Below are 24,385 nucleotides of genomic sequence, written 5' to 3' on the forward strand. Positions count from 1 at the left end.
GCTTGCTGTTTTACCAGGAAATTCCAGTCAACGTGTACATTAGTATATTGACTGAATTAGCTGTATTTTATGTTTTATGCCATATTTGGGTGCATGGTAGACAAAGAGACCAACTGCTGGGTCCGGTCCTTTGAGTCTGTGCTATTCCCCAGCAGAACAAAGCTTCATTCAGAGTGTGTGTGAAGAGAAAGGGCTTTCATCTCTGTGTATGTTTAGACAGAAGTCAGTGGAACGCAGTACAGAGAACAGAGTAGCTTCACAGCACAACTCAACACAACTGAATCTTACACCATAACATCACGCCACAACGCTGGAGCATCAAAGATAAGAGGGGAAGTGAAGTTGGATCAACTGTAACTGTCTCTGTAGTGTGTTTAAAAGGATGTAGGTTAACGGTATGCAGGATATAAATACATCCACGGTCACGCTTCAAATGGGTTAGCCTGCAGTAACTAGAATATTGTGTGTTTGTTTTTAGGTATTTATTTTTTTAGTAAAAGGTTTGGACAGATTGATGTCCTCAGGAAATTATGCTGCAGAGTTTCCAGTTATTTTTTTGAGGGGGCCAAAGTACAGTGGCCCTGAGAGGACAAATACAACAGAAGTGTTGATCGACCAGCTGCGCAAATGACAAGCTAACAGTAAACGGATAATAGCAAACATGTGTCTACAGTATCATCTGAGTCATGTGATTAAAACACACATCTCAGATGAGTCCTCTGCTTCTTTTAAACGTGTCTCAGTGCAGTCTTTCACGTGCTTCGGTTTCTGTCACTTCTGTAGCTCGTCAGTCACGTAATTGTCTCCCCAAAACCGCGTCCATTGTGCTTTGTGTTCTTTAGTGGCGTTTTACCTCTCAGGGCCACCATACCAAAAGATCACAAAATGAATTCAAGTGATTGTGATGTATTTAAATTACAAAATTTGAACTATAAAAAATATAGACCAGCTCCTATTTCACTAGCATCTGGCAAACATATAGTTAGTCTGGGTTAAATATAGTCCAAACAGAATCACTGTTTCAGTTGATTAAATTTTAACCTTTAGGGGAATCTTTGAAAAAGTTTAATAAACTGGAGACTGAGTGGTTCCGCTGATGTTTGCATCTTGACATATACGAAATGTAAACCTACCAAGTAGGGCTGTCACTAAATCAGAACGTTGATACCAGAAATAAGACAGTAAAAACTGAAACAATCAAGTGACCATGTTGAATATGTTAGAAAAATAAAATAAAACCAAAAACAATAAAGCTAGGAATCTCCTTAGCCTCACTTTAAAAGACCTTGAAGTTACAGTTTACCTGTTTTCTGCAGGCGTTTTCCTGAAAAGAGCAGAATTATAACTGAATGCTGCATATCGCTGTTTAGCTGTGCCACATGCAAGAATAGCTGGCTCGTCTAAGACATGTGTGGACAGTTCATAATGTAGCAGCAGTTCAGAGATGATCTGGTTTTTCGGCCTTAATCCATTCAGACTTTTATAACAAACTATATTTAAAGGTTGCAAGTCAAATGGATACAAAAGCCCCCATTTTACTGAATACTTTTAACTATAGTCTTCACGGGAGAGACGTTTTTCTTCACCTGTCTCGTGTTTCCCTCCTTCTTGCTGGCTCGCGCACATGCACAGTGCAACATCTTGCTGCATGCTTCACGTCTGCTCCTTAAAAGGATGGGATACAGCCCCACCCAGCATTCTTTACTCATTGGTTCATTGTTTGTTTAAATCCCACACAATCACCAAAGCTGGGTGTGTGTCTACGAGTGTGAGACAGAGAGCTAGAAGAGAGTGCGCTCAGGGTGGGACATGTTATTGCAACTTATCATCAAACAGCCTGCCCAGTAGCCAGTGGGATTATTGTTCCCAGTTTGGCCTGGATTTTGGCAAGTCTGAGCTCACCGGGGGAAGTGCAGACTCTCACTATTAAAATAAAACATGGCCTGGATTGAACTTAAAGAAGGCAGGGAAAGTTCAGTAGTGCAGCGGCTGCTTGGTGAAAAAGCCCCGCTGTATTAACGTCGTATTATTCTACTAAATCATGACCTATAATATGTAGTTTAACCCCCCTCATAGTTCTTATCACCTGAACTTGGAAGCACTTTCCTGAAACACACTTTGAACAATGAAGACAAATATGCCCTCTGCTCATCAGCCTACACTGATTCTAGGGAAAGAGAATGAGGGAAACAGCTAATGATGTGGATGAATCATTTTTGATTGTTTTTACATGTCTTGCATGAAGCAGTGACAAACTCATCTATTCACTCATTATCAGGTATTATGAAAAATCCCTAAAAAGAAGAATTTGAAGCTTCCATAGCCCAGCCCACGTTTGATTTGCATAATTATCCTTAAATCCCGTCATTATCATGAGACAGTGCAATGTCCTGCTCAGACTGAGATCCCATGGTGGAGTCGAAAGAGCTGGTCAGTGATAAGAATTATCGGAGGTGATGTATCTATCTTTCGTCGACATAGTTTGAATTTTTTCGCGATGGAAACGCAGACAAGCAGTGAAAGATGCTCCTTAACTAGTCGTGGCTGCAGGGCAAGCTCTATCTGTAGCGTTTCCTTTGGCGAGCTTCTCTCTCTGGCAGCGATCGGGCGGATTTCAGGAGTCACTGTGTATTAGAGGAGAAGTGTCTGACTGCTCTGTTACCGTGGACACCATCTGTAGCTGCTCCTCGAGGCTGGTGATGTCACAGTAACAGACAAAAACACGACGCGAGGGGCTACGTTTTCCTCTCATCCCTGTCTGCATCTCTTTTCTTTTTTTCTTCCCACCCTGCTTGCGACAGCTCGCAATGGTCTAAACTGATCACTTCTGCAACTTCTAAAATTTCACTGTTACAGCCGTTGAGTCACCATGACTTTCATTTTACACTCTCCGTCTCTCTCTCTCTCTCCATGCGATCAGAGTGCTTTCTCTTATGTGACCTGCTTTTTTTAAATTCAAAATGGCTGCTAGTGATGGTTGATGACATTTTCTTTTCTCAAAATGATTGAACTAAAAATCAAAGCAGCATTTTATTTTCTGCCCGCCTTAACACAAAAACACGTCCATATACAAAACTGCAATAACAAATCCAGCAGTTGACGGTTGAGGTCATATGAGGTGAGCGCAACATGATCTTTTATGCCTTTACAACCACCCCGCTTCACCTACCCCTCACCCTCACCCACACCCACACACACACACACACACACACACACACACACTCTCCCTCCCCTCTCTGGATGTTGTTGTCACTCTCTGGATGAGTGCTATTAGAACCTGCTTTCAGCTCCTCTTTTTTTGAACACACACCTTAGTGCCAAATTTAAAATCCTTCTCCTCACATTTAAGGTCTTGAATATTCAGACCTTATCTTAAAGATCTCATAGTACCATATCACCCCAATAGAGCGTTTCACTTTCAGACTGCTGGTTAATTTGTGGTGCCTGGGGCATTTAAAAGTAGAATGGGAGGCTTTCAGGCCTATCCCAGTTTAGATTTCTGGAGACACTACTTTTAAGAACTTAAAACTTTCCTTTTTGATAGTATATATTTAGGGCTGGATCATGTGACCTGAATCCTCCATAGTTATGCTGCAATAGTCCTTGGCTGCTGGTGCACTGAGTGTTTCTTCTTCATTCACCTTTTTCCACTGACTTTGTGTTTATACAGCACTCTGCATTTAATCCTAACAGGTCACAGCAGATGGCCACTCCTCCCTTGGGCTGATTATATGGAGGTTTCTGCCTATTAAAAGGGAGTTTTTCCTTCCCACTGTTACCAAGTGCTTGCTCATGAGGGGTTGTTTAGTCTTTGTCTTACAATATAAAACAGCTTGAGGTGACTGTTGTTGTGATTTGGCACTATATAAATAAAACTGAATGCGAATTCAAAATGAATGAATTGAATGTGTCAGAATTTTCGAGGCCAGCTCAGCTAACATATAGCCTGGCCTGTCCTAGATGTTTGAGCACATGGGCTAACAGTTGCTCAAAGACACATCTATATAAAAGATGAAAGTGTCACGGTCTGGCTGGGGCAGACCGTATGTGTTGCAGAGGAGGACTCAAACGCAGACCAAAACGTAGTGTGGATAAACAAAACAAGCCGTTTATTGAGGCTAGCAATGAGGGTAAAAATAATCGGGCATCGGTGAAAACTAAACAATAACCTAAACTGGGTGAACTAATAACAAAACATGAAAAAGCTTAACCATAGTGAAATTACATGGGTACCTGGGGATGAGACATGGATGAGCAGACGACCTGACAACAAATGACTGAAAGCACACGGACTAAATACACACAGGATGATGAGGGAAGTGGGAACACATGGGGAAACAGCTGGCACACATGAACATAATGACGTCACCGTGGGAGAGTAAAACTGAACACGATGAACACAGAAACACCAGACCTCTTCACAATAAAACAGGAAACATAAAGAGACATAGACATGACAACCCGAACTTGACAACGTAAGACACAGACATGAAACGCATGAAGAGCAGGGGAGATTTAACATAGTTGGAAACACGAGGGGGAAATAATAAGAACTAGAAACACCTAGGCATGATAACAAATGAACTTAGGAAACCTGACGGGCTTACATAAACTAAAACTCAAAACGCTGGGTCAACAGACCCAGGATCATGACAGAAAGGAATAAAAACAAAAAAAGAAAAAGAGTATAATGTGTTTTAGATCAGTATGAAACTTTTAAGTTGATTCAAACATCTATTTTGCCCTGCGCATTAGGAAATAGCCACACATTTTTTGACTCATTGACACTGTGTGACATAAAATGTGAATAGCTAATCTGCATAAGCCATTTTTATGGCTCTGTCTTTGTGTCTGTTTGTCTTCTCACTAAATAAATGAGTCCTATGTTCATTTTTATTCAACTTTAGCAAATCTTTACTCTCTGCTATCACTGCTAGAATTTCATAGCAAGTTTAACACATTTTCTGAATGACACAGTGCTGTCTCATAGCTGTTCATCAGATTTTTGATATAAAAAGAGAAATAATGAAAATATCAGGCCCCTTATCTGTGCGCTCCATTTTGTTATCTAAGCAGAAGAGAAGATAGCAGGCACAGAGCATAAGGGAGATGTGTAGGTAGTCATAGTCCATGCATCTGTCTTAATTGCTCTTAACCAGCTATCTGCAACACAATCTGCTGTCATTTTAAAAGGAGCTCCAAGTAGAACTTGAGATCACAATTTCAGACAAGTGGATACAACAAAATACCTTCAAAAGGACCCCCTGCCATTAAATTTCCCCTCAGTGCTCCTTCCTGTTTCCTTTGCACCTGTCCGGTGCTCCAGTGTCAGTGAAAGCAAAGGAGATGGAAAAGTGAGATGAAGTCATGACAGAGTATAGAAATGAATCCCAGTGGGGTCAGCTCTGTCAGCGAGGGAGAGCACAGTCAGATCAGCTGTACCGCAGAGCTGAAAGGAAATACGCGCCTTTCCTAAACTGCGGACGTGTTTTGTGTGCGCGCTCTCATGTTTGCGTGACATACATCTGCCACCTGTTAGAGGAACCTGACCCCAATGTGCATGCATTAATGCATATGCATTCTTGCCTGCACAAGAATGCGCTTGAGTGTGTCAGACCTTTTCCTAGACTACTCCTCTCCAGACTGAATATATAATTGGATACTCGCAACAGGCAGCAGAAAGGGATCCCTGTCTTAGATTATTATTCAGAGGCTTTGAAGCGTGACCTCCGGATGACTGCTGATATAATATAGACAGATCATATGAGTGGACGGTATTTTTAGCACCATTTAGACATGTAGCCAAGCTGGATGTCTGGAGAAAAGCAGCGCAGCATCAGTTGACCTCCTGGGGCTAGTGTACACATACACACATGTCCCAGCTGGGACTGGCAGAAATAGCAAGCTGTTAACAATTAGTGATAGACTCAGGCCAGACCCAATGTGAAACTGAGTGTCTGACGTTGAAGTAGCTATAAACAAGGATGCAGGATTTCACTAGTATTAGTATTTAGTATTTATTTATTTATTGTCATTGTCAAGAACAATGAAATTGCGTTTGGGGCTTCCATACAACCCAAAAAAAAGAAGAAAATAATAAATACCCCTTAAAACCCAAGTGTACATATTTAACCCAGTGTGACTCCAATGCAATAAGACAATCCTTAGCAATAATGTTCGTAGAAATTCAGACAAAGACCTGAGAAACATGACAAAATACAACAATGCAACCCATTCAATATTATTGTACTGTGAGATATGATATCAGATATGATAGTTATCTATTTAAGAAAGAGGGGGGGGGGGGCAGGAGGGGGAAGAGAATAAAGATATGATGCACCAATGCAGACCAGTTCATTGCTATTAAGAAGTTGGATATGGTTATTGTCCGTGAGAGGGGGCAGAGAGTTCAGGAGCCTCACAGCCTGTGGATACAGGCTGTTGGCCAGTCTGGATGTTCTGGCCTGTATAGACCTGTACCTTCTCCCTGAGGGCAGCAGATGGAAAAGGTGGCGCGCAGGGTGATGTTGGTCCCGCAGGATACTGTGCACCCTCCTCAGACAGCGAGTGGGGAAGATATTACTGATCTCTGGCAGACTTGTTCCAATAATTCTGCCAGCTTCTTTCACCACCCGCTGGAGTGCTTGCTGATCGGCCTTGGTGCAGCTGGGGAACCACACTAGAAATCCATACGTCAGAACGCTGCTGATGGCACAGTTGTAGAAGTTCAACATCAGAGATCTGGGAATGTGTGCGCTCCGCAGTCTCCTCAGGTAGTAGAGGCGCTGTTGGGCCTTCCGTACAACTGAGGTGATATGGTTGCCCCAGGACAGGTCCTCGGTCACAGTTACCCCCAAGAATTTAAAACTGCTCACCCTCTCCACCGCCTCACTGCCAATGAAGAGAGGCAGATGGTTATTATGACCCCTCTTCCAGAAATCTACAATGATCTCCTTGGTCTTTTTGGTGTTTAAGACCAAGTTATTGTCGTGGCACCATGACTCTAGTTGTTGCACCTCTGTCCTATAGTTTGTCTCATCATTGTTGGATATAAGTCCGAGCACTGTGGTGTCATCTGCAAACTTAACAATGAGATTGGACGCGCAGGAGGAAATACAGTCATGGGTGAAGAGAGTGTATAGCAGAGGGCTCAGAACACACCCCTGAGGGGCACCGGTGTTGACCACAAGGGTGGAAGAAGTGTTCTTACCCACTCTGACACTCTGTCTACGGTTAGTGAGGAAGTCCACAATCCAGTTGCACAGAGAGGAGTTAAGTCCCAGTTGGTGGAGTTTGGGACGGAGTTTGTATGGCCGGATGGTATTAAAAGCCGAGCTGTAGTCTACAAAGAGGAGCCGTGCATAGGTGTTCCTGTGTTCCAAGTGCTTCAGTAATGTGTGCAGCACTGTGGCGATCGCATCCTCGGTTGACCGGTTCTCCCTGTATGCAAACTGGTGCGAGTCCAGGGATGGTGGAAAAGCAGCTCTGATGTGTTTAATGACCAGTCTCTCCAGGCATTTGGCGAGAATGGGGGTGAGTGCCACAGGTCTGAAATCGTTCAGACATGTGACATTTGACTGTTTTGGGATGGGAACGATGGTTGCTGCTTTGAAACAGGATGGTACCAGTGAACAGGACAGCGAGGTGTTATATATAGAGGTGAAGACGTCCGCCAGGTCCGCAGCACAGTCTTTTAGCACCCGGCCCAGCACTCCATCCGGCCCGGCCGCCTTCCTGGTGTTAGTGCTCCGGAACACAAGCCTCAGCTCATGAGTGCTCAGGACCGGAGCAGGGTCGGTTGAGGGGAGAGGGGACAGGACAGGGTCGGTGTTCTCCCTGTCAAAACGGGCATAAAAGAGATTTAGATCCTCAGCCAGAGTAGAACTGTCGGCTGAGGGTGATGGTGTTCTTCTTTTGTAGTCCGTGATAGCCCTGATGCCCTCCCAGACCTGCCTTGGGTTTGTGTTGTTCTCAAACCTGGCCTCGATACGCCTCCTGTGCTGCTGCTTGGCAGTCTTGATGCCTCTTCTCAGGTTGGCCCTGGCAGCACTGTATGCCTCCTGGTCCCCGACAAAAGTGTAGGAGCTCCGGGCCGCTGCGTCTGTGCGCGCCGCCATCTGGTCATGGTGTAACTAGATTGAACATGCACCATGTGTTCATTTTTCATATTTTATTGTTACATGCAAAAGGTGGTGCGCAGTGTAGTGGTTTACAAGGTTTACAAGTGAAAGCTTGTTTAGATCTACGAGGAGACACAAATCCCTTTAGGGTGTCTGGATTGAAAAATTCTGCCAAATCGAACACACCATGCTGCTGTGGTGACCCCTTGTGAATAATGAGAGGTTTTTTGGTTTTTTTAGTCTGCCAAGCCTTGAAGTAATGCTGATATAATGTTTAGCACCCTCACCAAGCCGAGAGTGTTAGGAATGACATTAGTTTAGCAGGTATTTGGTTGTTAGGCCAATTACCTGGGTAAACCTTGGCATCGTGACAATCGTACAGGAGCTGGCGATCCTCACAGTTGTTACTCAAGACTATGGATGTCTATACAAATTTTATAACGGCCAGTTTGGTAGCTGCCAAGACATTAGGCACCAATAACTGTTGATGTAAATCAGCGTCAATTCCAATAAAAGAATGTTGCCATAAACCTTAAAACGCTGAAATCTGCGAATTTTTGGCACAGGCAAACTACTCCAGCTGATCAATTTAAAGTCAATATAAAGTCAATAATGTTTGTCTGTACCCTGTTGCCATATAAGCATCTTTCTGAATCTGGCGTTAAATGCTGTCACTTCTCTCCACTCCTCTCAGGGCCGTTGTTCCAGGGAGAATTGCAAGTACCTGCACCCTCCTCCCCATCTAAAGACCCAACTGGAGATCAATGGCAGGAACAATCTGATCCAGCAGAAGAATATGGCCATGCTCGCCCAACAGATGCAGCTCGCCAATGCCATGATGCCTGGCACGCAGCTACCACCTATGGTGAGAGGACACACACGTATGAACACACCACAGCTACTGCCCACGGTGAGATTACGTACATGTAAAAGCTCACACATATATGGCTCCTTCTTGTCTGCGTGGCTCTTTCCCGTCTTTTGAGTCCCCTTCATGTCAGTGCGTGTCTTTACGGAAAGATCGCAGTTTGCGCTCCCCGCTGTCCTTTAATTCCTCTGCCTTTATTTTGTTTTGCTCCAGCCGATGTTCTCGGTGACACCAGGCCTGGCCACCAATGCAAGCGCAGCAGCAGCTGCAGCTGCAGCCTTTAATCCCTACTTAAGCCCTGTGTCACCAAGCCTGATGCCTCCAGAGATCCTGCCCAGCACCCCTGTCCTCATGGCCTCCAGCCCTGCAGTCAGCCAAGTCCCCAACGCTGCCGCTGCAGCCCAGAAACTGCTGAGAACAGACAGACTTGAGGTAAAACACAAACTGACTGAGTGTGATCTCATCTCTTCTATGAAAAACTTTCCATTACAAACTCTTCCTCGTGGTGTATCTCTTTGTTAGTCAGAGTAGAGTTAACCTCAATGATAATGAGCCTGTAAACAAGACAGATATTGATGGCAAGCAGCTTAACAAGCATAAGAATAATGGTGCCCTTACTTGATTTGCATAAACAGTTTCTGAAACGGAATTGAATTATAATAGCTGGTGCAATTATGCAAAGTAGAAACCAAACTGAAAGAAAATAAAAAACAGGTTGATAAACTGTGATGAAATGTCATCGGTTTATCACTCGTATAATCCTGATGAACTGCATCTCAATTAAGTTCCCGTGGAGATGGTGCTTTCGCTCATTGCGTTTCACACAATGGCACAAGACGAGCATAACAACAGAGGCGTGTTATTTAGAAGAGAGTGCTGAAGCTATAATCAGCGCTCAACGTATACAAACCGCACTTAAATTACACTTTTGTCACGTTGTCGTTAAATAGCACCTTTTATGTGTCAATATCACACAGCCACCATTTAAAATAGCAGTTTTGTGTGTTTAATAGCATCATGTCACAAAAGTAGCATAGTGCGGTATAAAGCATGTTCAGTCACACACTGCTGAAACGCTCACAGGAGTAAGGCAGAGTTGATGTCAGGAAAGCAACAGCCGTTATGTGTGCCTAATTTAAAAGAAAGTGCTGCCCTCTGGTGTCTCTCGTACTTACAAATGTCTGAGATGCAACACATAGCTGTGTATAGGGGATAAAATGTATTATGAGATTATACGTATTTGTGTTAATGTAGAAATGGTTCAACATAGTGTGGACCTTTCTGAATGCATTACAGGATCTCACTAATAGTTGAACAGGAAGTATCCAGATATATCTTGTGATGATGGATAGAGGAAGGCTCAGCACAGGCTGAAAGAATTTCACGGGTTAACTGGTTTAGATCAAATCACTTCAATTTGTATTATAATATTAATATTTGAGATTTTAGTGCATAAAACATGATTTTTTTTCTGTGTTCTGTGCAAATCTGAATTTAAGGCAATTTTAAGTGAACTGGACATAGACTATTACTTTTACTAAGGTCATCATTTTTATTGACAGTGAACTTTATAGATTTTGGTTGTTTTTGTGTTTTAGTTTTATTTTTTGCCTGGGTGGATTTGGCAGATGTGTGTGTGTTAGTTTTTTATGCGACTTATTGTTGGACTGAGCCTTTTCTTAGCTGGGACACTCTTGTAAAATAGATTTTTTTTATCTCAAAGGTCTTATTTTTCCTGGTTAAATAAGGTTTGAATTAAAAATAAATAAAGAAATCTCATATAAATATTCTGTACAACGTTTTCTCCCGCGGTGGTGAATTTGGACATGGAGCCTGCACGTTATCATTCGCCTCATCCCATTTGTCTGTAGGTCTGTCGGGAGTATCAAAGGGGCAACTGCTCTCGGGGGGAGAACGACTGTCGCTTCGCTCACCCCGCAGACAGCACTATGATCGACACCAACGACAACACCGTCACTGTATGCATGGACTACATCAAGGGTCGGTGCTCCCGAGAAAAGTGCAAGTACTTCCACCCGCCGGCTCACCTGCAGGCCAAAATAAAGGCTGCCCAGCACCAGGTGAACCAGGCCACAGCCGCCGCAGCCATGGTGAGCAGTCTGCAGAAGCACACTCATTTACCACCCACACAACTGGCTTTATATTTACGTTAGGGTTAGCGACTGTAGAGCAGATGTGTTCTGTGTTTCGTACTCAACTTGCGTAACCTTCCTGGTTGGTATAATGTAGCGTTCTCAGTTCTGCTTTTGCCAGGCCAACCTTAAAGGTCTGCATGTTCATGTAGGTGAAACCTGCTCATATCTGGATGATAAGAAGAAGGATCGGACAATAGTGCATTAGTAGCTTCGTTATTCCCATGCTAAGCCTTTTTTTGATTGTTGTTCCTTTTTCTATCATCGCAGAACACGAGTAGAGAGTCCAGTTCCTCTCTGTCTCTGTCTCTGATGGCCTGGCCTTAATTGTGACTCCATTGTTTCTGTGCTTCCTTACCTATAACTTCTCTTCCTCTTGACATTATTATAAAGGATTCATTGTGCTTTCAGTCCTGTCTTACAGTAACAGCACGGGTGAATAATAGTGCTGATCAAAGTGTTTTCTACATGCTTTTATTGACGTAGCGAAACAGAAAGCTCGGGGTGAAGCGTTGCAATGTGAACCTGACTGATGTGCACAGTGAAATGGAAACCTGTGAATATGTGCTTCCATATGATTTCCTGTTCAGTCACTGAGAATCGCTTACAGTAATGGTTGAATAATTTTTCTCCTCGCTATATTCATCCATCTCTGTGTGACAATGACTAATGTAGATGAGTAGCTGTCATCGATTCCTGATGATCATTTAACTGTCGAGCAGTAGAGCTAGTGTCCACACTGTGCATGCCTTAGTCCTGTTATCCCCTTGTATATTTGCATTCCAATGATTTGTTTTTTTATTTGTTTTTGTTTTTCTCACCTATACCCAAACTGCACTGCTGCCCCCATGATGCACCTCTGCTTGCTGGTTTATGTTAATGCGCTTGAACCCCATTGGCCCATTGCCATCATGTGCTCGCTGCCTGCTAATTAAGACTCAGTCGGCTGTCAAATCACTGAAGCGACCCCTCGACGCAACCTTTGACCTGGTACTATGACCTTTCACCTTTTAGCTTGGCATGTGGCTTTGTTGTAGCGCAGTGTTTTAACCAATGATACCTAGCTATTTCTGTTGTTGTTGTCTCAGTGCAATGTCTGTCTTTTCCTCTTGTTGATCTGTCATGATTGGCTGTGATAAAGTGATTGTGGCTTTCCGGGGTTACAAAAAAAACCCAACGGTCGCATCCAAAACAGCTTTTCTTCTTGTACAGATCACCTCAAGCACCAAGTCTAAATGCGTCATTTTTCTCGGAGCCACAATCAGTTCATCACCCGTAGCTTTTCTAACAACAGTCAGTGAGGGCTAAGGAAGTAGAATTTCTATAAACGGTGGCATGGCTTCAGTGTAACGTCTTAAGTCAGTGTTCAGTGTTGTGGAGCAGCTCAATCAAATGTGTGCATGTCTGTGTCGCTAGTGCATGTCAGATGGATAAGGGTGGGGGTGGTGATGGTGGTGGTGGTGAGCGGGCTAAGAGGGAAAGCCTTTAAAACCATACAGGAGTGATCCCACCGTAACAGATTATTACAGTTCAAATGATAGTTCACTCCATCACCAAATGTTGTCACGGATATTCAGACCTCAAGAATGGCCTCAAGCCAAGATGAAGCCCGCACGCGAGAGCACTCATGGTTTTTAAACAGCAGGGATCCGCTTTCTGAGTTACGTCCCTTGGCCTAAGACCATTTTTGACGTTTTTGTCTGCGAGTGAACCATCACTTAAACATGCTTACACAGTTTATCATGGAGCTAGCAGTGCAGCCTCCCTTTTCTCTGTGCTTCTTACCTGTTACACCACTTGTTAGCAGCCTTATTGTTTTAATAGTTAATGCTTGCTTATGTTGCACTTAGTCAGCCTTAAGACTGCAGAGTTAACAATCCAATGTAATGAACATATGAATGCTTGTTAGCTAGTAGCTCCAGTAGGCACCATGCTCCTGCTTGTGTAGTACTTGTGTCAGACTGCTGCTTGCTTGCTACTGATGATATAATGATATTGTTATTGTTGTACACACAAGGATGTTGTGACAGTGCTCCTCGGATGTCCTCTAACGTATGTACCTTCTTTTGTTTTCTTTCCTGTTTTTGCCTCTTTCAACACACCCTCTCTCTCTCTTTCTCTCTCTCTGTCTTACTTTTTCCTCTTTTTTTTTTTTTTTTTAACCTCTGTCTCTCTCTGGCTTTTTTATTTTCCTTTTCACTGACCTCCCTCCTTCTGGATGGGCAGGGCATCGCCCCTAGTGTCATGGCTCCCCTGCCAAAGCGGGCAGCCCTGGAGAAGGCCAACGGGGCCTCTGCCGTGTTTAACACCGGCATGCTCCAGTACCAACAGGCCCTGGCCAGCATGCAGTTTCAGCAGCAGGCTGCTTTCCTCCCATCAGGTATGGCTCCCAAAGCGACCACAACGAGTGCTCTTACCAACTGAGTGGATGCCTGGATCAGTCTAACCTGGCTCCTGCTTGGCTGGGGTCGGACAGAGTGGTAGATTGCAGTACAGAGCAGATTTTGTTTTTCTTTTATAAAGAGGGATTTAAAAAAAAAAAAAAAATAGGCAAGTGATAACTCTAGATTTTAATCTAGGCTTGCAGGGATTGCATGTGTGTATTTCAGTGTTAAAAGAGAGCTTTGAAAAAATGTGCTTTATGCTTTGTCCGGCTTTGCATGGCCAGTAGGTATTAAAATGGGTTACTATTTCAATCTGTCAACTAATTGCCTTAATATAATTCTTTATAGCTACCTTCACCCCATATTAAATGCAGGCCCAGGATGATAGGTATGAATACTAGTAATCCAAATAATTTGTATTAGTTTAGTTTTTTTTTTTAGTAGGTTGTTAGACTTTTCACGGTGTGATCACTCATATTTCGAAGAGGGGCTTCGGCTTGGGCTGGGATGAATGGGGCTGGGTAATGGTATCTGGTAACAAACACCAGTTTGAAGAGTCTGGCTTCTGCACACATCTGCTGTTCCTCTCACTTCTTTTTAGAGTATGTACGTAATGTTTAATGCTCTGTAGTTACACTCATAGCCCTGCTCTCACTCTGTCATTCGCACCAAAGATGAAACTGTAGATTCACTTAATTAACTGGTTTTCTGATGATGAGTTTACCTCTTCGCCTTTTCCAATCACTGATGTCTGTGTCCAAGAGATATTAACCTTTTTTTCCCCCACGTTATCTCTCCCTTCGCTCTAATGAACCTTGTGATGGGCTGTTTTGATTTCTCTTCCCTATCCAATCCACTTCCTGTTGCACTGCATGATGGACAGGCTCAATATTGTGCATGACACCTGCAGCCAGCGTTGGTAGGTCCCGGCTTTCCTTCTTTAGTTGTTGTTTGTTTGAGTCGCAGTTTTAGTGAAATGTACTTTGTTGTGTTCATAGACAATTTGTAAGCATTTTTGTTTGGTGACCTGAGAGTCAGTCCTTTGGTTCCGTGATTTGAGGCAAAAGCAAATAATGTTTTATATAAATGTTGTTTATTTCATGTATAAAAACATCCTCATGGTTTAACTGAGCTTCGTTATTTTGACCTCTCTGCCGTATATATTGCTCGACCACACTTGTCCTCATGCTCGTTCTAAACTTGGCTTTTGGCTAGTTTAACCTGACACCTGTAGAAACCCTTTGAAAACATTAAACAAAACTGAGGGGGGTTTGTTAGAGTGGTGACCTTTGTCTCCCTCTGCCACATTCTAGTTTTTGTTTTTCTTTACTGGAAGAGTACAGCAGCAGTTTACTATTATTACATGCAAATATGGAAGTAAGTTGCTGCTGCCAGACTGCGATCTCAGACTGTTTGATCCTTATCAGTGCTGGCAGAGGGAAGAAAGGGAACCAGTTAAATCGAACCCTTCTCTGACCTCCTCTCTCTCTCCTTCTCCTTCCCTCATTTGCCTGGTGTGTATGTGGCTACACTGCTCCTCCTGTATATTTTTTGCTTACATGATTTTCCCTCCAAAAAAGTTCCCATGATGCACGGTGGTACTCCAGCCACTGTGTCTGCAGCCACCACATCTGCCACAAGCGTTCCCTTCGCAACTGCCTCCACCAATCAGGTTTGCACCTCTACCTCCTCAGTCTCTCCCTCTCTCCCTCTCTCCCTCTCTATCTATCTATCTATCTATCTATCTATCTATCTATCTATCTATCTATCTATCTATCTATCTATCTATCTATCTATCTATCTATCTATCTATCTATCTATCTATCTATCTATCTATCTATCTATCTATCTATCTATCTATCTATCTATCTATCTCAGTGCACATGGATAATCTGGGAATGCTTGTGTGTTAATGCAAGGGGTAAACAGCAGGACTCCCTCTTGTTGGCCTACACTACAGTCCAACATAAAGTTTTGTGAACACAAGCAGTGCTATAAACTAGTAGTACTTGTCCATTTTAACTATAACTCTTTTTCTTAGATTATATACCTGTGTTTAAAAAGAGCAAACAACAACAACAACAACAAAAACATGCTGTATTGTATTTTAATGTGTGTCCTCATTGTAACCTCGATTTTTGTCCTTTCCCATTTTGAGGACTCTTCCTTATCAAAGTTGACTTCCAACGAATACATGCAATTGGTATGTATGAGGCAGTGTTTTTTCCCCACATTTTTAGAGCCATTTGCACAGCTTGTGCAATAGTTGCTATCTGTGCCCTTTGGTGCTTTGCTTTTTTTTTTCCTCTCTTTTTTTTTCTGCTGCTTCTTCCAGCACGTAAAGCAAAGCTTTACCATATTCTTTGTGTTAAAAAGCTGGACATACTCATTATTAATGTCAGGAAAAAAAGTTATAAAATCAGTCTGTAAGATGACTTGCTGCGTGTTTAAGTTCAGTTCTGTTGGAGGCGTTTTTTTGTAAGCAGCAAGCTGCATTGCATAATCATAGGTTTCCATTAAACAAGATTGATGAACAGTCGAGATGAACCATTATGCAGCTGTTCTTCATCCTGGACTAGTTTTATGCATTTTACCGAGGCGTGCAGGTCAACAACATGGAGGACTTAGATTTGCATGGGGGAAGCCACCTTACTGACAGTTTCCCATCCACCTCCCCCGCCCCAAACTCCCACCTCGTGTCTCCCTTCCTTTTACTCCTCCTCTCTCCCTGCTATCCAGAAGTGTCTGCATCAGTTGTGCCACAACTGTAGCCAAATTGCTTTTTTTTCCCCAGCTTGTCATATTTGTCTTTGTTTTTTCCAGCAATAACTTCATCTTAATGCGAGGAGATGATGTTAAAATATGTTGATCTGTACTTATTTGCGCCGGCCAGCCTCAGCTTTGTCCGTTTTCGCGTCAGCATCCTTCATTTGATCTCTTGTCTGTTGTTCTATCCCCAGATTCCAATAATATCTGCAGATCATCTGAGTAGTCACAAGTACTTGACTCAGATGTAGTTCCTCTCAAGAACAGTGAGTTCCTATTTCAACCCTCACATTTTCTCTATTCATCACAAGTTGTTTGGTTTTTTTTCTCCATTTGTGTGACTCATATTATCTGCTTCAAGTTTCCCTTGAATTTGTATGCACACAGAGCTTCTAACCACACTTTACCATCAGTTTGATTTAAGCTAAATCCACCGTCTCTTGCAGATCAAATGAATGTGTGCTGGCACCGTCCAAGCCAAAATAAAAGAGTTCAGCCTTTATGTACATAACCTTCAGAATGTCAAGCAGTGGGACAAGGAGGGTCTGCCACGTCTCATCACACGTGAAAACATCAAGGGTACAACACATGATCTGTGCCATCTTCCCACATATCAATGTCAAGAAGAATTTGCTGTCAAATTCAACATCCAGCTGAGAGAAGAGCATATCTTGTTGCCAGGGTCGGCGTGTCTCTCTCCCCCCCTCGGCGGGGGAAACGTTCACATGATACCTCTGTGTCGGATTGAATCATAGCACTCAGTTTCTTCTAGTTATTATTATTATTACCGCATGCACAGAAGGTCAAGAGCGTTGTTACATGAGACGACATCAAGTGCTGGTACAATAGTAGACCAAGATTTCCTTTCCTTTTTTATTTGTTCTGCTTTATTATTATTATTATTTTTCATTTTTTTTAATTGATAGCCATATTTCAGCGTTTACAAGAGTAATGCAAACATGCACCTTGAATTTGAATTGAAATCTGAAAGGCACAATGATTTTAACAGGATTTTATTCGCCAAATGAATTAGGCATGTACAGTATTGTGTTTTTACAGCTACTAGTGAAACTAGATGTTGACATGAGGGTCTTGGACATATGAATGTTCTGGGTAAACCAACATACCTGTGTACCTTGAAAGCACAGCCAGGCTAGCTTTTCTCACCTCGTTATGTGCTATAAAGGCCATACAGCTAAAACCAGAGTGTTATCTCAGCAGTGTTATTTGTTTACCGAAGGTAAAAGTTTTGTATGGCTCTTTTTTTTTCCTTTTTTTGTATTGTTTTGTTTTTAAAAATCTCCATTGTGAGTGTTTTTTAACTTTTTCTTTTCTCAAATTAATCAGTTTTAGAAGTGGGTTTCTTGCCAAATCAATTTGTTTGGTATTTGATGTTTTTTTTGTTCCTTTTTGTTTGTTTAGAATCAGTAATGGAGGGTTTTTCTAAAGTTTGTCATAACTCTTTTTCATAGACTAGTGTTGTTTTTCCTTCTTGGAATTAAGTCGCTGGACAAGTCCATTGACTCTAAAGCCTGGCAAAGTAGAGGGTGTAGCTTCAATTGACATTGCGTTACCATGTTTCCCCCTCTTGTAAAGAGGAGCAGCTCTTAAACTGTGTCTCCCAAGAAGCACTGTTGAGCCATGTGTGGATGCGAACTTTAAACAACAAGCCCAAAGGTCTAGTAGGTCACATGTGCACTTGAACGATTATTTGTCCAGTCGCCATATTTTAATTTCACATCCCATCCCAAGTGAACTTTCATTTTTGATTTTCTGAGGAAGTACAACACGTTCAAACGTTTGCCTTGTATCTCATGCAAAAACACAAAGGTTTTCATCCACGCATAGATCTGACTATGGAAACCAAAGCACAGTTTGTTTTTTTTCTCTCAAACTTATCCACTGTGGGTGAATACAGAGACATCTCTGCAGAGGCTGAAACAATTAAGGAAAAAGGTTTATCATCTTTCATTCATGTGTCTTGATTTATGTTTTTCACAGCAGCGTGTCTTTACCGATTGTAATGTACCTAACAAAGCCTTAGATTACAGTTAATGGGTCCTCGCCCAATCAAATGTACTCTCAATCACCGTGCAGGTAAAGAACACCAATGATGTTTTATAGTTCTCTCACATGCCGCTTATGATCTTTTTTTTCTCTCTCTCGCTCTGTAACAATAACAATTACTCTCTTAAATTTCATTGAACTTATGTGTTATGTACTACTTAAGAATTTGAATCTATTTGATGTATGTAGTTTTAGATTATTTTTCTTTTTTTTTGTTGTTTTGTTTTTGCCTTACTATATATTACTTGACAACATTGATATAGCCGTTGTAGATGTTGAGGTAGAATGACATTCATAACTTTTTTTCAAACCATATAAATGATAATGTGTTAGTTTTAAATATTCACTTCATTCATATAGCTGGATGTCTTTTTCAGTTGTGTTACATTGTCAGTTAATTTTTTGTTGTTGTTGTTGATGAGAAGACTTTTTGATACGAGGAACGAGATCAATTGATTTGCTGCACGGCAGCGGTCTCTGAGTTTAACAAGAAAAAAACAACAAAAAAATCAAACACAAACACACACACACACAAAAACTATTTTAACCAACTTAAATTTTTCCTTGTAACATGTCGAGATCATGTTTGAAAATACTATATTGTACTGAAATTCAGACTGTCCATGTTTTAGAGTAAAAATTATTTTCTACTGTATCCATTTCAAAGAGATATGTAATTTTGTTTTTGTTTGAATATTTCTTAAGTTTGCCCTGAATGTCAGGCCAAAACGAGCATTGAGATTTGACGGGTGTTCGGATGTTCGATAGATAGCGAGATTAGGAGCGAGGAAGCAGAGGCGTCTGTTTTCCCGAGGAATCAGAAATGCTGCAGATTATGAGTTCGAACCTAAGGGACGAAGGTTGTCTTTTTGCACTTCTGTATATAGTCAAATGAACAGAGAAAAAAATGTGTATCATATTGAGATATTATTTTGAATAAAAAAAGATCTATAATTATAAGGAATTTTGTTAGATTAATTTAAATTCTTAAATTAGAAGACCAGCTAAAAGAAAAAAAAATGCTTGCAAAGAAGGGCACTAGTTTCTTGGCCAATGCATTCAGAGAAAGCTATGCGCTTTTTGTCTTATTTTATAAGTGGCTAGTATTGCCAGGGAATGTTGTAGGGGAGTAGATATCCCCATATCATGCTAACTCCACCCCTCTTGTAGGATGACATATCCAGTAACATTCATATACCATGTGTTGGACTTGGTCACGCAGTATTGCTGCTCCCATGGTACAGCTGATACATGAACCTGTCAAAAATGTGTATTCTATTATAGTTTGATTTGACTGCATGTAAAAGTACAAACACGTAAACAAAAGATAGATATGTAAGGTAATAAGATAACACCTTCAGACTACAGAATACACAACATTTGTTCTTTGTTTTTCAAATTATCCATGCAGTAGATAACATCCACAGTGGGAAGAAGTGATACTTTAGAACAAGTCATCTTACTCTTGTGTGATTAAAATAAAATATTGTCCAAGCAAACTTGTTATTTAAAGAATGAGAAAACATTAGCACTCATCCACCCCCCGGATACATTCTCATAGCCGTATAATTACAGTCCACGCTGACTCACGGGGCAGTTGTTCCTGCTCTTAGCTGTGCACTCAGCAGGTGAAGGCTCATCACACCAAATGCTTATTTGGCAAATTTAGTCTTTAAAAAAATGAATGTAACAGTCGCCAGACAACATCAGATGTGTTTCTGACTCGAGGCTGCTTTGTATAGTTGCTACAGAACCAAAGCACCATTTTCTCCAAACCACACGTTCAGTCTTCAGGCTGCAACCGAGGTCTCGCTTCCCTGCTGGGCGCACATGTACGCTTTGACTGCTTTTTACTTGTAAGTGCACCCACCCAGTTATGTATTTGCTAACAGTTGCCACACAATAATGTACTATTCTGTCTTCATATTTGTTTATGCACATTTTATTGTTAATTGACTCTTGCTGTATGGATGAAAAAAAAAATCTGAATAAAACAATATTTGATTTGCTCACGCAACCCTCTGTGTGGTTCTCTGCATCGATGTGAGCGAATGCCACAAAGGTGGAAATTTCAAGTGATGCAAAATCAAATCCACTCATCATCTGATTTCACTTTTAGCAGGGATTTCTTAGGTGAAGAGGACAGCTTATAGTCATTACAGCTGTCTTCTTCTCAAGGGTTCAGGCAATCAAGATAACAATTCTGGAGCAGCTCCGTGGAGAGCAATATATGACATGTTGAAGGTTGCATTAATTATGCTCAAGGCGATTTTCATGAGATCGCGTGTATTATCTGGGTCAGAAATGATAGTGGTGCTTTTGAATGACACCTATATAATCTCACATAAAGACCTGTGCTTCCTAGTGCATGTAGTTCCCGAGCACCTAACAGGAAGATGTTTGCACACTTTATAATTTAAATCTCACCATAGTTAGCCCTGCTGTGTTCCACATGTCAGATACCTTGCAGCTAACACAGAGCTGGTGCACAGCTTTCCTGCTTCCTCTTGACTTTCAAGAAGTAGCCTGTATTTGGACAGGTTTAAAAGCAAATGGGGGAAGTTGGATGTGGATAGGTTCCATGAGCTCCATCTATCTATCAATGGTGGACTTGTAGTAGCCCCTCAGCCACTGATGCGGTCAGAGGTTCCAACTCTGGGCTCACAGACACCTTATTGGTGCATAAGAGTTATCAGTTTTTTGGTTTCTGTGCAAATTATCCAGGAAACCCCACTAAGACCTGCACTACTGTAGCCAGCATGTAAGTCAGTATTCCCTGAATTTGTCCAAGGGTCTAACTTGTGGTCATTGTTTACTCAGAAGCAGACAGCAGGAGGAATTGGTATCAACAGGAGCCCAAAACAGTTTCACATTACATAAGTTACCCAACAGAGAGCGAGATGGGTGTTTTATGTAACTGTGGACAGTCTAAGGGTTTCTATCTGAACATATGTGTCTTATTTATGTTGATTTAGGCTTTAAAAACAGTGTTGTGTGATTTGTACTTCCTATGACCCAGGGGCGATTCTAGGATCAGAGCTTTGGGGGTGCTGAGCACTGCCCAGCCAGGCAAGATAAACTTTACTCGTCACGATGAGACTTCTTCCCTGTCTCTGTCAGTCCCTGCATCCTTAAATGTCTCCAGTTGTCCTGAGTTCTCTCTGACTGTCTCCTTGGTGCATTTAAACCCCTGTTCCTCCCTGTCCTCGTCCTCCGTTGTCTTCGTTTCCGTTATCAGTCATCATAATTTTACCATCTCTGTGCAAGTCTGCAAATTTCTTTATTAAATCATAAGATTCTTAAATTCATCAAGTCTCTCTGTGCCTGGGTCCTCGTCACAAAACATGACATCACTGTTTTGTACATTTTAACACAATTGAATCCCCACATTTGTAAAAGAAAAGCAAAACACTTTTTAAAAGTCTGTAACAAAACCATCAAATCTGATCAAGGTTATTTAAATGCTGCAAATGAAGAATGGATTGCAATTTAAAAAAAAATACATATCCTAACCTTAATTACTGGGGGAAAATTATGCTCATAGTAAATGAGAAGTAAACTGAGTGGATTTTTTGGACAGAGGTTCACTTTTAATGTGTATGTATAATACAATACAGATATATAAAAATACACTCCAAAAATAGAGTCCTTGAAATGTACAAATGTACAAAATATTGATAAAAAAAATTATAATAATGGAGGCAACTTTTCCTATGGTACAATGTATACAATGTATGAAAAGATCTTTACTGCAGATACTACTATGGTTCTGCAGATTTATTTTTCTTTTATTTTAACCTATGTGGCCTCACCTTGAGGTTGGCAAATCTGTCTATCACTTTTGGTGGTCAAGTCTCTCAAGCAGTTTAACAGTTTCTGTTGTGCCTGTCACTGTTCCCTCTCTGTTTCCTTACCTGGTTCTTCCTGACCTTGTACTTTCTCCTCATGTTCCCCTCTTTCCTCTCTCCCTCTTTGGACTCACAATCATACACAAATAGATTATATTCAATTAGATAAAAAAAATTACATTAATATGAAAAAAAATATTATTAAGATCACTAATAAAAAAGTCCTATCTCCGTGTACTTTCAACCAAAAGGCAAATAACCAAACCACATGAACATCTAATAAAATATCTAAATATTGAAACACTGATCCAACATTATTCTTGATTGACGGATCATTTGTTCTTACACGTTTACCTGAATGTGGCTCCTGGGTTTAATATAGGCACATATGACAAAATAAGCAGCTTCTCTCATTCTATTTCAAACAGGACAGTGGCAACAACAGTAGGCTAAAACAATTTTAAGTTTTAGATTTTAAATAGACTGTATAAATTTCAATGGGAGCAACAGGGCGGTCAGAGCAGGACGGATTGTAGGGTAGCAAATATCGTGGGGAAAATGTTAGGTATTTTAGTACCATGGTAGCATTTACTGGATATTGTTTTATAGTGACATTATACAGGAAAACTCTGTCATTCAATAAGGCCCCTTTGTTTTAGTTATTTTTCTCTTTGACCCAAGAATTGATGTGTGAGAATCACAGGCTGGTACAAGGTTGAAATACCACAGAGATCACTCCCTCAGCTACATTAGTTTCTTAATCTTTTAGACGCCTGTTGAAGGCCAAATGGTTTGTTTCAGATTTCACTAATGAAAGAACTCTTCGTTTTGTGCCTTGAAAATATGTCGCTGAGATAATCACAATTGTAGCTGAACTGATAAACTACACAAAGGATGCTTCTTCACCCATGGGCAGGAAGACGCTGCCTTATCTTGGTCTGTACTGGTTTAAACTGATAAATCTGCTGTCTCATGAATTTTACCCTCTATATAAACTGTTGTACTTGTGAATAAAGTTGAGTCAATTTGGGAAGACAACCTGAAGCAGTCTCTGTTTTCTTGTTCTCCCAAGCTGCTCCCGAGCTCGTACTAACACGCTGAATGGCATGCTTGAATGTTGCTTGAGAATATATTTGACTGTGTTACAGACTAAGGGACATTCTCTGCTGATAGGTGAAGGTACATTCTCTGCTGATAGACGTCCACGCCTCGAAGGAAGTCGATCCACGGATTAGGCCCTGGAAACCGTTTCCTTCAGAAAACACATGGGGTGGCTGTAGCTCAGGTGGCAGAGCAGGTCAGCCACTAATCAGAAGGTGGTTCGATCCCAGGCTGCCTCCTGGCTGCATGCCAAATATCCTTGGGCAAGATACTAACTCCATGTCTGCCTACTGGTGGTGGTCAGAGGGCCCGGTGGCGCCAGTGTCCGGCAGCCTCGCCTCTGTCAGTGCGCCCCAGGGCAGCTGTGGCTACAATGTAGCTTGCCATTGCCAGTGTGTGAATGTGTGGGTGAATGACTGAATGTAGTGTAAAGCGCTTTGGGGTCCTTAGGGACTAGTAAAGCGCTATACAAATGCAGGCCATTTTTTTTTACCATGTTTAGGTTACCTGGGTGTAATGTTTTTCAGCTAAAAAGAAACATGGTGTGACTCCTACCTAACTATATAAAGAGTAACTGAAGGTTAAATGCAGCTAATATGTCCTGTTTTAAGCCAGGCACTTAAACCTCCGCTCTGCTATGTCTCAGCCAACATCCTCTGGCAGCGCTAGAGCCAGAGCAGGGGAGAGCCGAGCTGGAACAAACCATTTTGGGAGAGGGGGGGGGGGGATATCTATACTTTTGTTGTTAAAATGTTACGTCTCAACCAAGTACTGTCTGCTTTTTATATTTTTAGTAGTGTGTCACACAAACAGCAAATATTGTCAGAAAGGTAAGAAATCTTTGGGGGTGCTTTGATTCATTTTGGGGGTGCTGAAACACCCCCCCGAAAATGGGCTAAAATCGCCCCTGCTATGACCGTACATCCTCATGATGGTTTGATCTTTTCAGGTTATAGCAGCTGATGAGGAACAACAAATGACATAATTCACCTGCATTTGCATTTATTTAAACAGAACTGGAAGAAAATGTGGGAATTTTGAAGTGCACAGAAGAGCCACACAGCTCTGCAGTGTATCA

General features: G+C 41.6%; 1 protein-coding gene across 29 annotated transcripts in view; it reads left to right on the forward strand.

The window, feature by feature from the left end:
- Positions 1 to 20,375, forward strand: part of mbnl1 (muscleblind-like splicing regulator 1) — a 43,595-nt gene extending 23,220 nt beyond the window's left edge. For 5 of the 29 annotated variants that reach the window (XM_012916765.4, XM_076876272.1, XM_004542588.6 and 2 more), the window contains 10 exons: positions 8,815 to 9,030; positions 9,202 to 9,420; positions 10,860 to 11,099; positions 12,078 to 12,131; positions 13,368 to 13,521; positions 14,409 to 14,444; positions 15,106 to 15,197; positions 15,684 to 15,728; positions 16,486 to 16,557; positions 16,738 to 20,375. In XM_012916765.4, the coding sequence (XP_012772219.2) occupies positions 8,815 to 9,030; positions 9,202 to 9,420; positions 10,860 to 11,099; positions 12,078 to 12,131; positions 13,368 to 13,521; positions 14,409 to 14,444; positions 15,106 to 15,197; positions 15,684 to 15,728; positions 16,486 to 16,542 (1,113 nt within the window). In that variant the 3' untranslated portion in view covers positions 16,543 to 16,557; positions 16,738 to 20,375. The remainder of the gene's footprint in view (positions 1 to 8,814; positions 9,031 to 9,201; positions 9,421 to 10,859; positions 11,100 to 12,077; positions 12,132 to 13,367; positions 13,522 to 14,408; positions 14,445 to 15,105; positions 15,198 to 15,683; positions 15,729 to 16,485; positions 16,558 to 16,737) is intronic. The other 24 variants (XM_076876273.1, XM_076876275.1, XM_076876279.1 and 21 more) reach the window with 24 other exon arrangements.
- Positions 20,376 to 24,385: the final 4,010 nt, after the last annotated feature.

Source organism: Maylandia zebra, linkage group LG18, assembly GCF_041146795.1.
Source record: "Maylandia zebra isolate NMK-2024a linkage group LG18, Mzebra_GT3a, whole genome shotgun sequence".
Classification (NCBI taxonomy): domain Eukaryota; kingdom Metazoa; phylum Chordata; class Actinopteri; order Cichliformes; family Cichlidae; genus Maylandia; species Maylandia zebra.